Source organism: Emys orbicularis, chromosome 12 (assembly GCF_028017835.1).
Source record: "Emys orbicularis isolate rEmyOrb1 chromosome 12, rEmyOrb1.hap1, whole genome shotgun sequence".
Taxonomy (NCBI): domain Eukaryota; kingdom Metazoa; phylum Chordata; order Testudines; family Emydidae; genus Emys; species Emys orbicularis.
In genome coordinates, this window is record NC_088694.1 from 32,325,620 (window position 1) to 32,342,041 (window position 16,422).

The 16,422-nt window shown below is 48.3% G+C and overlaps 1 protein-coding gene across 1 annotated transcript in view; it reads right to left on the minus strand.

Moving 5' to 3' along the window:
* The window catches only part of LOC135886704 (arf-GAP with SH3 domain, ANK repeat and PH domain-containing protein 2-like), a 102,954-nt gene that overhangs the window by 10,710 nt on the left and 75,822 nt on the right, over positions 1–16,422 (minus strand). Inside the window, exons 18-20 of the mRNA XM_065414491.1 lie at positions 7,814–7,899; positions 6,014–6,129; positions 906–973 (exon numbers count right to left, since the gene is read on the minus strand). Of these exons, the coding sequence (XP_065270563.1) occupies positions 906–973; positions 6,014–6,129; positions 7,814–7,899 (270 nt within the window). The remainder of the gene's footprint in view (positions 1–905; positions 974–6,013; positions 6,130–7,813; positions 7,900–16,422) is intronic.

Consider the following 16,422-nt stretch of genomic DNA (forward strand, 5'->3'; position numbering starts at 1 on the left):
AGATTTCTGGGTGGTTTCTGGGCTCTGGGTGTGGGATCCTGCCATATGCCAGCGGGAGATCATCCCATGGCAGACCGCTCTGAGCCCAGCAGCTATAGCCACAGAGACCTCACAACCTGGCAAATCCAGACCATGTCCCATCAGTACTGACTCTGATTTTGTTAGCTGGGAGAAGAAACACCTCTCTAACCTCAAAGTCTGCACTACCACTAGAAATGTCTCCAAACTGGCTGTCCCATCCCCCAAGTGGGGTCTCAATGAATCCCATTCTCTGTCAGCAACAGCAGACCAGGCATCTGCCTGAGGTCACTTTATGTCCTGCTCTGCATCCCTCATGGGTACCAGCAGAGCCCTAGCAACTCAGACAAGGCCTTGCATCAGGGCACCAGCTGTCAGCCAGGACCAGCAGAAGCAGCATGCATTGCCTGCAGCATTCCTAGGCGATCCTGGATGAGCCAGGGGGAGGGGCAACCCCCATCTCTCCCCCCACCCCTAAGCTCAGAACCCCCTACCAATCAGGCAAAGTTCAGGTCAGATTCCAGACCAAGAAGAGACCAACCTCACAGAATTCAGCCAAGTCATCACATGGAGCCCGGTGCAGCCTGGGCCAGAAGCTTAGGTGTCTTGTTGGCACTGTGCAACTATGGGCAATAAAGCCAAGTGCTATGGACCTCCACTGAACAAGAGGCAAGACCTTAGAAGGGAGCTATTTGCCCAGCACACTGCTAGATCTATGCTGGAGGGAGTGCAATGTGAACTCGGGGAAGCACCATGCAGAAGCAGTGTGGTGGGGCTGCCACCTTCCCCTTCTAATGAGGTCCAATCCCTGGCTTGCTACTGAGTGCCCCACCTGCTGCGTGGAGCTCACGCTCCAAGGGTGGAGACTGTAAGGTGCCATTTCTTACCAGTTCTTCACATAGGGAGTGTCTCATGCGCCTGGCCACATCCAGGGCCGTCTCGTCAGCTTCATTGGCTGTGGGGAAAAGCAGTTGTCATGAGCCCTGTGAGCGCAAAGGCAGTTCCTGCTAGGGAGGCTGCCCTGGGAGTTCCATGCTAACCCCCGTCTCCTCTAGCTCTTGCTCTGAGTGAGTGAGTTGTTTGGGAGCTTCCATGTGGGATGCAGGATTTCAGAGCTCCTGGCGCGGCGCTGGCACAGGGGAGTTTAACATTTGGCTGCCAAGCCTTGGGAGTTTGGGCTTCCCTCAGATCAGGACTCACCTTTAGCCCCCTGATTGGCCCCTGCAGAATTTGCTCTGCACACGAGCACAGATATGTGTATAGCCAGGGACTGTAAAGAGGAGAGAACAACCAAATAGCCCTTGCTACTAAATGGTTCCTGTCACAGGAGGCAGCCTTTAAAGGTAAATGTGTGACACCACTGACAAATGAGTGATAAAGATACAGACACTAATTAGTTCTCATGATTTTACTGCCAGCCTGAACTTTAAAGTGGAATTCTTTATAAATCTCAAAGGTCAAACGCAGGTACATTTTTCATACCCTCATGCACAGCAGATTATTAGCTCTTTGGTCAGGGCTCAAAAACAGCCGGATATGCCCATACACCATACCAGTACTGCTCCACGCCCACTCTTTTGTTCTCCAGAATCTCAGCCCTTGTTTTTTAAGAAAGGAAGTCTCTAGCTGTTCTGTGAGCAAAGTATCACTTGTGCAGATGTGTCTGCCTGAGTCTGGAACAGCAGCTCTGAAAGGGGTGCCCTGCCTCATTCATCTCAGGGAGGTGATTGCTCAGAGGCCTAGGGATAGGGTGACCAGACAGCAAGTGTGAAAAATCGGGATGGGGGTGGGGGGTAATAGGACCCTATATAAGAAAAAGACCCAAAAACCGGGACTGTCCCTATAAAATCGGGACATCTGGTCACCCTACCTAGGGATGAACATTCAGGTGTCACCATGGGGAGCTATTTCCTCCCCCTGGAAGAGAGGAAAGTGAGGGCCACACACCTGCCGTTTACTGAGTAACGGCTCATGTTGGTGCTGCAGGTGGGTGGCACTGGGCAGATGCCACAATTCATTTCTTCCCCAGTCTAAAAGGTGCTGAACCCAGCAGAGCCCAAATGTTGTTCAGGCCCTGCCGAGGCAGAACCAAGCTCAAGGAGCCCAGTCGGCACACGATCATATTCTGAACATCGACATAATCTACTGTGTCTCATGTCTCGTGCTGGCAATGCACCAGGGTGGAGCTTATTTTGTGGGCAGAGCCCAGAAGAGTAACACCCACCTCTCTCCCCAGTCTGACCCATCTTTAGCTTTGAAACAAAAGTTAGCAACCCTAGTCAGAATAGAGTCGAGCTCCCTCAGCCACTTAGGCCTGAATGCACAAAAGGACATAGGGTGGTGACACTGAGCATTGCAACGCCGAACACTTGGGCACCTAGGAAATCCTGGGAACACCTTGTAACTCTCAAAGCCTGAGGTAGGCGCCTAGGAGCGGGAAGAGAGATGCACCTTAGAATGCAAATCACAAAAGCCAGCAGGCTAGGCACCGAGGAGATGCCAACAAGAGGGGTGTGCACTAAGCCCCAGCTCTCTCTCAGGCTATGTCTACACTACGGGGGGCGGGGGGGAATCGATTTCAGATACGCAAATTCAGCTACAGGAATAGCGTAGCTGAATTCGACGTATCTGATCCGACTTACCCCGCTGTGAGGACGGTGGCAAATCGACCGCCGCGGCTCCCCCGTCGACGGCGCTTACTCCTACCTGGGCGTGTCGATTCGGGGATCGATTATCGCGTCCCGACGAGACGCGATAAATCGATCCCCGAGAGATCGATTTCTACCCGCCAATCCGGGCGGGTAGTGAAGACAAGCCCTCAGAAGCAGGCGCCTTTCTCTGCTAGTGATTCTCAGCCAGAAACCCTCTTTGGAATTAGGCGCCTACGCCAGTTTGCAAGAAGCGGGTGGGGGAGGGAAAGCGAGTGAGCACAAGCATGAGAATGACTCTGTAGTCTGGTGGGGAGAGCACTCATCCAGGAGGTGGGAGACCCAGCGTCCAGGCCCCCTGCTTCAATGATTATTTACTTCTTTATCTGCAGCGGAAGAATTAAACAACCATAGCTGCTCTGAGGAAACCTCTGCACATCTGGCCAAGAAAGCATTAACTAATATTACACTGATATGCACAGAGCTCTCCAGGGAGAAGTCTGGCCTTGGATTCCAGCTGAGACTTACCAAAACAGGGATTCCAACCCAAAGACTTTGTCAATTTGCAGTTAAAGTCCAGAGAAGAGACCACATTGGACACATAAAAGCAACCCCTGTCAACATTAACAGGTATGGATAGAAATTGATACCTAAACAATTTAGACATCAGCAACAACTTTCTCAATGCCCAGCACCCAAACAACTTTAACTGTGCCGCCAGGAGAAAGCGCACTCCATGAACGAATTGATCCATCCATTACAGCGCTTTCTCTCAGAACTGCACCTAAAAGCATGGGCACATTACTTTTATTATAGAAAGCTTGTGTCACCATTTCAGGGTAACTGCACCTTTGACCCCCTCCGTGGTCTGCTCAAGGGCACCCTTTAGATCTCAGGCCTCCAGCCATCTCCCCTCTCCCTTCAGACTGGGGGTTTAAAGGCTGCAGTCCCTGTGCAACTCACGGTGATTATTCCAGTAGATCTGACCTCGCTCAGCACCTGCGTCTTACTTTGATCCTTCAAGGTCCGTGAGTTACCTGGTACCAGACAGGGGTTACCTGGTACCAGACAGGTTTCACAGAGCATAGAACATTGATTTTAGGAGAAAAGTATTACAGAGGAAATATGTCATACAACAAAGAAAGGTCTAAACATGTGCTAGCTTATCAGAGGTCGCCTATCATCCACGTGGGGACTCTGGTAGGTCATAGTCCTTCAATCCTTTGGGTAGGGTTTGCCCCATTAGTCAAAGGATCATGTCAGTTTGTTGGATCAAAAGCAGGACCTCCTCAGCCAGTTCAGGCTGGGCCTTTACAAGCTCTTCTTTGTCTCCTGGGCCTCTTGAATGGTCTGAATTAGTCTGTGCAATTTCCCCTGGGGGTGGTACTTCTCCGGAGTTGTCTATCTGTCCCAGGTCTGCAGGAATTACCCTCACTGATTGTAGCTCCTGGAGTGATTGGAGCTCTCCACCAGCCAGCACACACTGCCTGGCTTACAGCGATTGAGATAACATTTATAAAATCCCAAGACTAGTCTAAGATAGGCCTGTGTTTATCACCTCTGGTACCCCTTGTCATCAATCAGGCTTTTTGTAAAGCTAAAATCCAATCCACCAAACTAAAGGCACTTTATCAATTCAGGAATCCCTGAATTCATATGTGTAACAGAGTCCGTGGTGGTTCCTCCCTTGGGGGGTGGGGGAGGGCAGGAACCTGACAATGCCCAGTTATCTGCACTGGGGGGTCCCAGCCCAAGCCCCACTTCCTTACTATTTGAGGGTGGGGGGCTCTGCCCTTTGTGGGCCCTTTTAAGTCTCTCCAGAGGGGGATATAAAAAATGAAAGTCACAAACCCCAACGCATTCAGGGATACTCCCTCCCAGTGACCCCAGCAAAAGGGGAGGGGGCAGCAAGTCTACAGTGCACCAAGGTACTGGTTTTGGGGAAATTGCTCTGGCCGGGCCTCTGAGTCAGGCTCAGCCTGTCCATCTTACGCTGGGAGTCTGTTGTTCAGGGTGAAGGTCTCCTGGCTAGGAGTCACTCCTGCAGTCTGCAGTTTAGGGCAATCCTGCTCCTCTCCCACCCTGCTGACTGCAGTGTCCTCTCTTTAAAAGGCCTCCTCCCTATCAGACATGATTCACAGGGCCAAAGGGGTGGGGCTAGCCCTTCCTTGTCTGCACGGGGTCTATACACCCCGGCACAATATGCATCTAAAGTTTGTTACGGGGCCCATCGGCACAGCATGTAAACCCATCCAAAGAGTGATTTTTTCCTACTACTAATACCATGCACCCCTAATTAAAGACATATCGTTAGAGACAAAGCTACTGTATGAACTAACCAGAACTTCTACACCAGCTGAGAAAGATCCACATTCATTATATTAACACAGGAACTGTGCACATCATCACAAATCAGACACAGAATTACACATTAGAGGAAGGACACATGTAAGGTTAGGTAACAGGAGCACAAGGGACCAAGGGAGCTCCCAATAAAGTGAAAGCAAAGACTGCTGTTGTCTCTAGCAGAGGTCAGGTCAGGGCCTAACATATTAACACAAATGCAGGGGCAGAGTTAAGGTTGTTTGGGAGGTGGTCATTGAGCATTTTTCTCTTTAATGGTAAGTGTGTGTGTATGTGCACATGCTCGAGTATAAGTTGTTGTCCAAACTGTTAATGTCTGAGGGGTTTAAGATGGGTTTATTGTAAGACGGCTCTTGACTTGCACTTAACCTTAACTGTAACAAGGTTTTTGTTTTGGAATTCTCTACATCTGCTTAATAGGCATTAGTGACGCCTCAAACATGCTCAGAGCTGCTTCAAAACCACTGGTCACTAAAATACAAGTAACTCCGAGCCAGTGGGTCCGCAATCTCTGCCTTCCTGTGGCCTGGAATCGTCACTCCTGTATAAAACTCAGGGTTGTCATATTCACAGTCACAGCCTCTCCTGTCCAGGTATCTCCTGAAGGAATCAGGATTCTTACAGCCCACTGAGTCATCAAGGATCAGCACCTGACTTCTCTAATCCGAGCTAAGCCATAATCCCTGTTACACACCATGTACTGCTGACCCTGTCGGGGCACCTCAGCGCTGCTCCTGAGACACACTGCCCTGTGGATTGTCAATGCTACACATTCTGTGTATAAAAGCCACTTGGTTCTTCATGCTTCTTCTATTGCATTTGGCCTAGTACCTGGTGCAAAGGGCTCCTATTCTGTTCCCAGTAAGACATGCAAGGTGCAGAGAGCAGACACAGGCCCTGCGAGTGAGACAGTAAAAAAATAAGGAACCCAATCCCAACACCTTCTTCCCTGTTTGGCGAACAGAGCCCGTGCAGTCACTTACTGATGGCAATGCTGGCTTTGGCTCTCACAAAGAGCTTGAGGCACTCGGGTTTATTGTGGAGGCAGCAGTAATGAAGCGGTGTGTTTCCCTTTGCTGTCTGCTTCACAAGGCTCCCACTGGGGCAAAGGACAGTCAGTATGAGTATGCTTGAGAAAGAGCAGTTCTCGTCTAGAACAATAACTGCGTGACATTCAACCCCAAACCCTTCTCCTTAGCTCACAGGAATGTAGATCAGAACGGACACTGCCCAGCATTCGGGCTTTTAGCCAAGGCATGTGAACGTAGGGCTGCCGAACGTCTGGCATATTGTGCGGCTCTTGTGCACTGGGCAGCCCTGCCACGCCTGCTGACAGCTCACCTGGAACCTCACACATTTGACTCAGCTGCGGGTAGCAACTGCAGTTCATCCCATGACCACAAGAGGCTGTTGTGGCACGTGGCTTCGGGCAGGAGGGGACAGCTCGTTGTGGGGGTGGGGGTGTGACACACGCTGAATGGAAGGGACTGACTGGGGCCCAGATTAAGACAGGGTCTGAAAAGGGTCAGGGGAGGCTGTCTCATCCCAAGCTGCCAGATGCTGCCTCCAGTAATAAATCACACAGCGTTTATTAAAATAATTAGGATTGTATGCAAATTATGTGAGCATATGCAAATCTTCTCATTGACATGGAATTTCCCCAAGCTTGGCAGCTGTGTGCATGTTCCCCAGCAATGGGCAGTGCTGTGTGGCTGGTACAATACCCGCTCTACTGCAGCAGCAGCCGAACTCAGAACACGGACTGCACTTGCGTACCAGATCACACAGGGCAGCACACCCGTGAAGACACAGTGATGCCAGCATGGAATTTTGCATGGAGTGAGCACACCGTTTTATCAGCTTTCAAGTTTTACAACCATATACGGTTGCAGGGGAAATGGGGGTTAGAGATAAAGAGAAGAGTTCACAGTACAGGAGGTGATGCAGAAGATAAGGGTTTAGAAGGATCATCTAAGAGGAAGGATGGTTTTGTATAGGCTGGAACCCAGGAGAGCTGAATTCCATTCCCAGCGCCAACACACTTCTTGTGTGACCTTGCACAAGTCACTTTCTCCCTCTGAGTCTCCATTCCCCCTTCTGTACACCGGAGATGATGATAACGGAGCCTGAGCTCACAAAGGTGCTGGGAAGATAAATCCATAAACACTTGGAAGGTACCCAGACACTGTGGGGCAGCCCTTAGGGAGACAGACTTTAACACTGGTTCCACCCCAATCAATGGCACACTGGGCTTGAATGCAGAAGGAACAAAAATGTACCTCCTCTTGTTCAGGAAGAACCAGACTCACTCTGAAAACCAAGAGCTGGCCCTTGGGAAGCCCATCTTCGAGCCTGGCTGGCCCAGAGTAGTGGCTAATGGGATATGGAGCCTGTCACCAGTGGACTGCAATCAGGGTGGGCGGGCCCACTGGAGAGCTGTTCAGTGGCGGGGTGGGAGGAGGGGCTTGGGCTGAACCATCCAGGGGGACACGTGTCCTAGTCGGAAAATCTCCATCCCCATTGGCACTCATTGCTCCCCTCAGCAGAGAGTCCAGGGAAGGGCCATGGCCATGAATTCCCCTCTAACCCTAAAGATGGTTTCTCCATGTCAAAACTAAGGCACTTTGACAGGGAAATGCCCTGGTGCTGCCCCCTGGTGGTACTTCAGGGGATATCCAGAGGCACTAGTCTCCAAGGCTATCCAGCACTAACTCCGCTGATGACCTTATGTGTCTTATCCTGAGCAGACAGTCCTACCCCTGCAAGCGCTGCAGTCAGCTTACCTGTTCTGCACCAGAAAATCTACAATGTGTAGAGAGGTTCGGTCAGCTAACAACACTGCCAGGTGGAGAACAGTTTCCCCGGGTTCCTGTAAACAGGACACAAACAGCAAGTGACTGGATGCATCTGAGTTTCTCAGTATCTCCGTGCAAAACAAGCATGTTCTACCCCTCCGTAACTTCCAGGACTTGAAGAATTGCCACCATGGATCAGCGATGGGGCCTGTCTAGCCCCAGACCCTGTCTGACTGTGGCCAGTACCAGCTGCTTCCGAGAAAGGCACAAGAAACCCCAGAGAGGACAAGTTTGGAATAATCCATCCATAGGGGAAGTGTCTTCCTCACACCCATCAGTTAGAGGCTTGCTCACGCCCTGAAGTGGGGCAGGGGAGGGTTCGTATCCCCACTCTTTATGTAATATAACTGCAGATGAAGTCATCAGTAATTAAGAGCAGCAGTACTGCAGTAGTGCTTAGATCAGGGCCCCATTGTGCAATCACCAAATGGTAAGAGACAATGGTGACGTAGTTTCCTTACTAGGACACAGATCTAGAAGGGACCTCCTGGGACAATGGGTCCATCCCTGCTATCACCGGCAGCCCTGTCAAATTATCATGATTACAATAATAGTAGTGCAGTAACCCACCCCCTGGCACTGGCCCCTGCTCCAGCTGCAATGCAGCAGCACACAATTCTAGCCTGGGGAGAGGACGGCCAATGGGAGAGCAGCTCAAACTGGGGTGGTGGCTTTGAATCCACCCAAAGGGGCAGTTGGGAAAAGCTGTTAGAGGAGAAGAATCGAGATGCTGAGCTAGCGGGTGAACCGGAGCCCAGGGGAGGTGATAAAATGAAAGAAGAACAGGAGAATAAAAGTAGGGGATTGGAACGTGAGAAGGAGGAAAGAAGGAAAATAACAAGGGTTTCAGGGCAGGAGAAGCAGAAAAATAAACAGACTTGGCAGGCGTGAGCAAGCTCTAATAGAGAAGGGAAGTAGAGGGAAATCATATCTACAGACTTACCAGAGACAGGGCACCAAGGGAAAAAACTGAAAGGAAACAGAACTGGTGAAAAAGGGACTTGATCAAAAAGCTGTGTTAGATGAAAGCAGATCCGAAAATGGTAAACGAAAAGGCTGCCCACAAGGGACCTGACCCACATGAGCAGAGAGAGTGACTGTGACCATCTAGTGACGGGATACAGTTCAAAGGGGCCTAATGCACAAATGAGGGCCCACTAGGTGAAAAAACCCCACTTGTAGATAAATTCTGTGAAAAGAGATTCAGCCACAGGAACAGCAAATCTAAGGAGCCCTTCAAGCCAAAGAGAAGCAAAGAACAGGCCAGCAAGAGTGGAGCTGGACTTGCAGCCAAGGAGAAGAAAAGTTGACTCTTCTGTGAAGTGACACAGTCTATTGTTAAGGAATCTCTTTGTTCTTCTTAATAACAATCCATTTGGTACTAACTGCCCAGCATGTACAAGCCCCAGAGGTTAACAAGTTGGTAACCTATAGTTTAGTACTATGAACAGTAACTCTTTGGCAGTGTTCTTCATGATTTAAGCTCCTGGTACAATTTGGGGGTTTTCCCTTATAAAATTCTAAAAATTTCAAAGGACCCATTTGTCTTGGTTTGCCTTTGCCTCTCCTCCCAGTTTGCCTTGCCTGCCTGGCCGGGTCACCACACTATAATCACACAGTATTAGTGGGGCACCCAGAGGCCACAAGTAGAATTAGGGTCTCATTGTTTCACAGACACCTGAGCTAAACCAACTGGCCCCTCTTCACCCATTTATACTGACATTTACAAACCATTGCAATGTATCAGCAAGGTGTGATTTTCCTTTGCAGAAGCCATGCTGGTTTCTCCCTTACATCCAGTTCATCGTGGTGGTGTATAATTCTAATGAATTACTTCAGTGAATTTTCCTAGTGCTGAAGACTCCGTGATCTGTAATTCCCCACATCACCCCGGGCATTGTTTTTACACTTGCTACCCACCAGCTGACCAGCACTGTAGCTGATTTTAATAAGTGACTACATATTTTATAAGCAGCTCAGCCATTTCATTTCTCAATAATAAACAATACCTACTCCGCATAGTGCACTTTTCAACTGTAGATCTCATGGAGCTTTATAGTAAACACCCCATTTTTCAGATGAAAAAACTGAGGCACAGACTTGTCTAAGGTTACACTTCAGGTCAACAGCAGAACTGCCTTACTCTCCTGAGTTCATATCCAGTGCCCTATCCAAAGGGACCACAATGCCTCCCATTGGATTCCTTTTAGATGTGTGCCATCTGATCCTGGAGACTCAATCTTTCAATGATCAGTTTGCTCTAATACTTCCTATATTGACACCACAGTTTCTGGCAGTGCCTCATTTTTATTACAAAAATCACTTCCTTATCCTCCTTAATTGTTCCCTTTACCCTGCAGCAGCCCAACAGACTCCCTAGTTCTCTCACAGGACAGGTGTCCTGCTTTTGATACACTTCAAACATGTCTTGCGATTTGTTTTTATGCCGTTAGCTATTTGCTCTTTGGATTCCCTCTTATGCCTCGTGATTTCCTTCAGCCATATTGCCTGACATAGTCTACATGTTCTTTTACAGGCTTCACTAGTGTTGGCTTTCCAGTTTTGGAAGGATACCTGTTTAGTTTATATAGCCCTTGAACCTGCCATTTAGCCAAGCAGGTTTACTTCCTGTCTTTCTGCTTCCCTTTCCAATTGAGGGTACATATGTTCTGGGCACTGTTAGGGTTGCTTAAACAGTCTCCATGCTGAATTCAAGGGTTTTAATTGCCTCATTTCTTACTTTAGGGTTTTTTACTTGTTTCCTCCTTTTCTTGAAGTTTAGAGTCACCATGCTCATTACTGGAATATTTCCTCCTCCTGGCAGCCTGCCACTAAGGGTGTGTCCACACTGCAATTAGACACCTGCAGCTGGCCTGTGCCAGCTGACTTGGGCTCCCAGGGCTGGTTAATTGCAGTGTAGACTTCTGGGTTCAGGCAGCAGCCTGAAGTCTGGGCCCTTCCCACCTCGCAGGGTCCTAGTGCCTGGACTCCAGGCCGAGCGCGAACATCTACACTGCAACTGACAAGCCCCTTAGCCCGAGCGAAGTGAGCCCGAGTCAACTGACACAGGCCAGCGGCGGGTTTTTAATTGCACAGTAGACACACCCATAGTGGCTCAGCTATTCTTACTTCTTGATTTAACTCCTGTGTAAGGGCCTGTCTACATTAAAAGCTTAAGTTGACCTATATTAGGTTGACTTACAGCCACCACAGTAATTAGTCCACACTACCTCCTTGGGTCAGTGGTGCACATCCTCCTCGGGAGCACTTCCACCGAGGGGCAGCATGTGGAACTGAGAGCCTGGTCTCATCTCTGCTGGCGGCTCCCTGCCGGAAGCGCAGCTGCCCCACAGGCTCCCGGCCTCCCTGCGGGCGGGCACGGGGCAAGCCGCCTGGGGCTTCTCGCCTCCCCGTTCCCTGCCGGGAGTGGGGTCCAGCTGCCCAGGCTTTTTGCCCTAGCTCCCAGCCGGGAGCGGGGTCCAGCCACCCAGCTCTCCAGGGGAGCAGGGAGCAACTGGGTTCCAGCTGCCTGGCTTTCTTGTCAATTTCTCAGCTAAGAGCACTACCAGCCATTGTAAGGAAGGCCGTGTCTACACAAACACTGTCGCCCTAACTACACCGACATAAGCCCTGCACCTCTCGTGGAAGTAGAGTTATTATTTCAGTGTAGTAGGGCACTTACGTCGGTGGGACAAGGCTGTCGTGCAGACACTGACATAATGAGGTCAACGTAAGACAGCTAGCTGTGCAGTGCAGACCAGGCCTTACTTAGGAAGTTGAGAACTGCCTCTCGGCTTGTGTGCTCTACGGCTAGCTGTTCCAAGAAGCAACTGATGTGCCGTTTGCCCCGTCGAAGTCACTCATTTCATCGTTTTGTTAGGCTGAGTTCCTTCTCTCATTTCTCTCTACAGGTATCCCTTTCCTGAGGTAACCATACTATTTATAGAGCAGTGGCAGTGACTTCTGAGTTAAGGTTGTGTTCTATTATTTCACTTGAAGCACGTATTATCTTTCAGACTTTGGTTTGAAAACCTAATGTATCTGTCCCAACTGTTCAGCCCATAATCTGAGTAATGTGTGAACTTTCTGAGGATTTCAATAAATCTGTTAATTTCGGAGTTTTAATCAGTTAAAAATTGGCCTTAAAAAGTTCTAACTCAAAAAGATTGAGTTTTATGATTGTTCAAGCCTCTCTAGCTTAAAAACTATGGCCTACAGAAATGCATGTAGGGAAAGTGTGGGGGTCTCTCTTCGGATGTGACTAGTTTGCTAATTAACAAAAAGAAGAGAATGTATTAGTGTTATTTACCATAATTAAATCTGTATGCACTGTGCTTAGCTTATGGAAAGCATGTTTTAAATTGGCCACCTCCGTTCTCTGATGCAGTGTGGGGAAGTCTTTTTGAAAAGTGTGAGAAAGGATTACAATACTGCCTTTTGTTAGACGCCCCCAGGAACCTTCCCTGTGTCTGAAATTGGGGCTACCACGGTGGATGGGGAGTGGGCAGTGCTTGTCCAGGGGCATTGGTGTTGGGCTAGAGAAGATCACGGACAAAGGAATGGATGCTTTGCTGAGATCAGGATCTCGCTGAAACTGAGATACCGAGACAGCTGGACAGTTTTACAAAGAGCAAGATCTTCGACACAGTAGCAGCTGCTTTGACCATGACCTGGATGCAGGGTGGGTTGATATAAATCAAGGTGATTTAAATCATCAAGTGGGAAAACCTCAATTTAAATCATCAATTTTAATCAACTTTTCCATTTGTATTTATTATTTTCTAAAGAAAGGTGCATTCTCATTGGTTAATATAACTATTAAAACATGTTGATTTACAACTAAATAGAGCTTTTACACTAGATTTGGTACATCTTTTTGCTGCCTTGGAGGGTATATTATACCTACATACACTTATTTAATCAATTATATAGCTTAATATTTTCACATTCTTATTAACTGTACAGTTTAGTATGTTAGAAAATGGTGAATGATAGATTGCTTATTTACTAGATAATTAACTTTTTGCTCATGACTTATATCACACTACATTAGGATGGTAACAGGAACTTAATTAAACACACCATATATAATTTATTTTTATTAAACAAAACAACCTTAAAAACACCTCTACCCCGATATAACGCTGTCCTCGGGAGCCAAAAAATCTTACCGCATTATAGGTGAAACCGCGTTATACTGAACTTGCTTTGATCCGCTGGAGCGCGCAGCCCCACCCCCCCGGAGCGCTGCTTTACTGCGTTATATCCGAATTTGTGTTATATCGGGTCGCGTTATATTGGGGTAGAGGTGTATTTTGGATACATAACTTCTCTTACCAAAATGGGTTTCACATTTACCACAAATAATTTATTACAAGGACAGAGGGATTCACTGTAGTCAGTGAATGAAACTGATTATTTCAGGTCAGCCTGGAAAAAATTTCAGATATACCTGAAAGTGAATGGAGCTTAAGTCCCTACTCACCTGACCTTAAGTCTCCTGAAAATGAGACAACAGTCTCCTAAGTGACTTAGGTTGTCCTTCCCTTCTTGTTTTTATTCATAGATTGGAAGAGAAACAAGTTTTTCTGCTTTTTCAACTCCCAATTGATTTCCTAACTTGGAATGAATTAGTCCAAATGAAGAAAATATTCTTTCTGTCCCTGCAGAAGACGCTACTGCTGTCAAAAGCTGGTTTAGCATTTCAACAAACTCTGGTTCCAGGTGCTTAGTTAATGACTGCCACCAGTTCAATGGTATGACTTTCTTTAAAACATCAGCAGCAAACATGTCCTGTGTGAATGGTTCACTTCCAGCCCTGACATTCATCATGGTTGATATGATTAAGGGATGATTATTAAATGCAGCATCTTCTTCAGCAGTTAGACATCTACTCTGGTACTTTGGGTTGAGGATATTAGCAAGAAAGTGAGGTGGAGTAAGTGCTTGATCCATCTGTTTCTTTACTGTCTACATTTCTTTCTTTAATGTCTCTTGAAGTTCTTTCCAAATGTTAAGAGCATCAGCAATGCAACAGCAATCTTTCTGCGGTTTGTCCAAGGCCATGGAAACTGGTTTCAGTATATCCAGCATATCTTTTATGTTTCTCTTTAGTCCAATGGTGGCTACTTTGGCTGTGATAGTTTCATCTGTTTTGTCATGATTTTCTTCACAAATTGTCATCAGACTAGGCCAGCTCTTAATAAATAGCTCTGTGATGGGATGTATAAAACCCACACTGGGACTGAGATGGTTAAAGAGCAGCTCTGGGCCCAGGTGACCCCGTCCAGCCGCACCTACAGAGCATGCGCCAGCTGGAGGTGGAGCTTGAAAGGGAGCCAGACAGCTCAGAAGGGGACTGATACAGCAGGGAGAGAGCACCTGGAGAAGGATGCTGCAGAACCCTGTCCCTGGAAGACAGAGCCTGTCTGCTGCGCTCAGAGGGGCTTCCGGTCAGTTACTCTCCTTTTCTTTACTGCTTTGTGTCACACCGTGAGACTTGGGCGGGAGCAAGGGTGGTAGGAAGTGGCCTAGGGAAGCAGTCTTAAGGCACTCCCGGGTGCTGGACATTGTTGCCTCTTACAGGGTCCTGGGCCAGAGCCCAGTGGAGTGGGAAGGCCTGGACTCTCCTACCAACCACCTTTGTTACAGAGAGCACAAGGCCCCTCACTTCCAAACTCCCCCTTGAGGAAGCCAGGGGAGGGTAAAGTCTTTGAAAACTCAGTGGTTGGGACTGGACACCTGGCGGAGTCCACAGATGGATGAATTCCTACACCAGTCTTGAGGGCCTGGGACCAGGGCCGGTGCTACCATTTAGGCAAACTAGGCAGTTGCCTAGGGCGCCAAGATTTGGGGGCGCCAAAAAGCGGCGCCCCCAATTTTTTTTATTTTTTAATTTTTTTTACAGCGGCCGCTGCGCTGGGAGGGAGAGGGAGTCTGAGCCGCCACCGGCAGCCCAGGGGTTCCCCTGGGTCAGTGCGCCGCTGGCAGCCCAGGGGAACCCCTGGGTCAGAGCTGCCGCACGGATCCCCGGGCCAGGGGGTGGGGAGCTGCCGCGGGGGGGTGCCTCAGGGCGGGGGGGGGGGGGGAGCTGCTACGGGGGGGGCGCCTCAGGGCGGAGGGGGGGGGGCGGGGAGCTGCCGCAGGGCTGGGGGGGGGGGCGCAAGGTGGAAGTTTCGCCTAGGGCGCAAAACTTCCTTGCACCGGCCCTGCCTGGGACCCAGTATCTTTCTTGGAAGTCTGTTACCCCGGAGAGGGATAAAGCTAACTGGTGGCCTGACCAGAGGATCAAGTCAACAACCAGCAAAAGACAGACTGCCATGGAGCAACAGTGCCCGGGTGAAACATTGGAGGTGAAGTGAGTAGAGACACAGTGCCCTAACCATTAGATGACTCCACCAGTGAGCACCATCCATTACAAGCTCAAAACAATCAACCACTAAATTCCATTGTATATCTTGGGGGAGAATTAGTTTGGTTGTCCCCCAGGGGGACCAGTGCCGTTCAACATGTTCATACATGATCTGGAAAAAGGGGTAAACAATGAGGTGGCAAAATTTGCAGATGATACAAAACTACTCAAGATAGTTAAGTCCAAAGCAGACTGCGAAGAGCTACAAACGGATCCCACAAAACTGGGTGACTGGGCAACAAAAGGGCAGATGAAATTCAATGTTGATAAATGCAAAGTAATGCACATTGGAAAACATAATCCTAACTATACATACAAAATGATGGGGTCTAAATTAGCTGTTACCACTCAAGAAAGAGATCTTGGAGTCATTGTGGATAGTTCTCTGAAAACATCCCCCCAATGTGCAGCGGCAGTCAAAAAAGTGAACAGAATCATTAAGAAAGGGATAGATAATAAGACAGAAAATATCATATTGCCTCTATATAAAACCATGGTATGTCCACATCTTGAATACTGCATGCAGATGTGGTCACCCCATCTCAAAAAAGCCATATTGGAATTGGAAAAGGTTCAGAAAAGGGCAACAAAAATGATTAGGAGTATGGAACAGCTTCCATGTGAGGAGAGATTAATAAGATTGGAATTTTTCATTTTGGTAAAGAGACGACTAAGGGAGGATATAATTGAGGTCTATAAAATCATGACTGGTGTGGAGAAAGTAAATAAGGAAGTATTATTTACTTCTTCCCATAGCATAAGAACAAGGGGTCACCAAATGAAATTAATAGGCAGCAGGTTTAAAACGTACAAAACAAAATGAACAAAAGGAAGTATTTCTTCACACAACACACAGACAACCTGTGGAACTCCTTGCCAAAGGATGTTGTGAAGGCTAAGACAATAACAGGGTTCAAAAAAGAACTAGATAAATTCATGGTCCATCAATGGCTATTAGCCAGGATGGGCAGGGATTGTGTTCCTAGCCACCGCTTGCCAGAAGCTGGGAATGGGTGACAGGGGATGGATCACTTGATGATTACCTATTCTGTTCATTCCCTCTGAACCACCTGGCACTGGTTATTGTGAGAAGAAAAGATAATGGGCTAGATGGACCTTTGGCCTG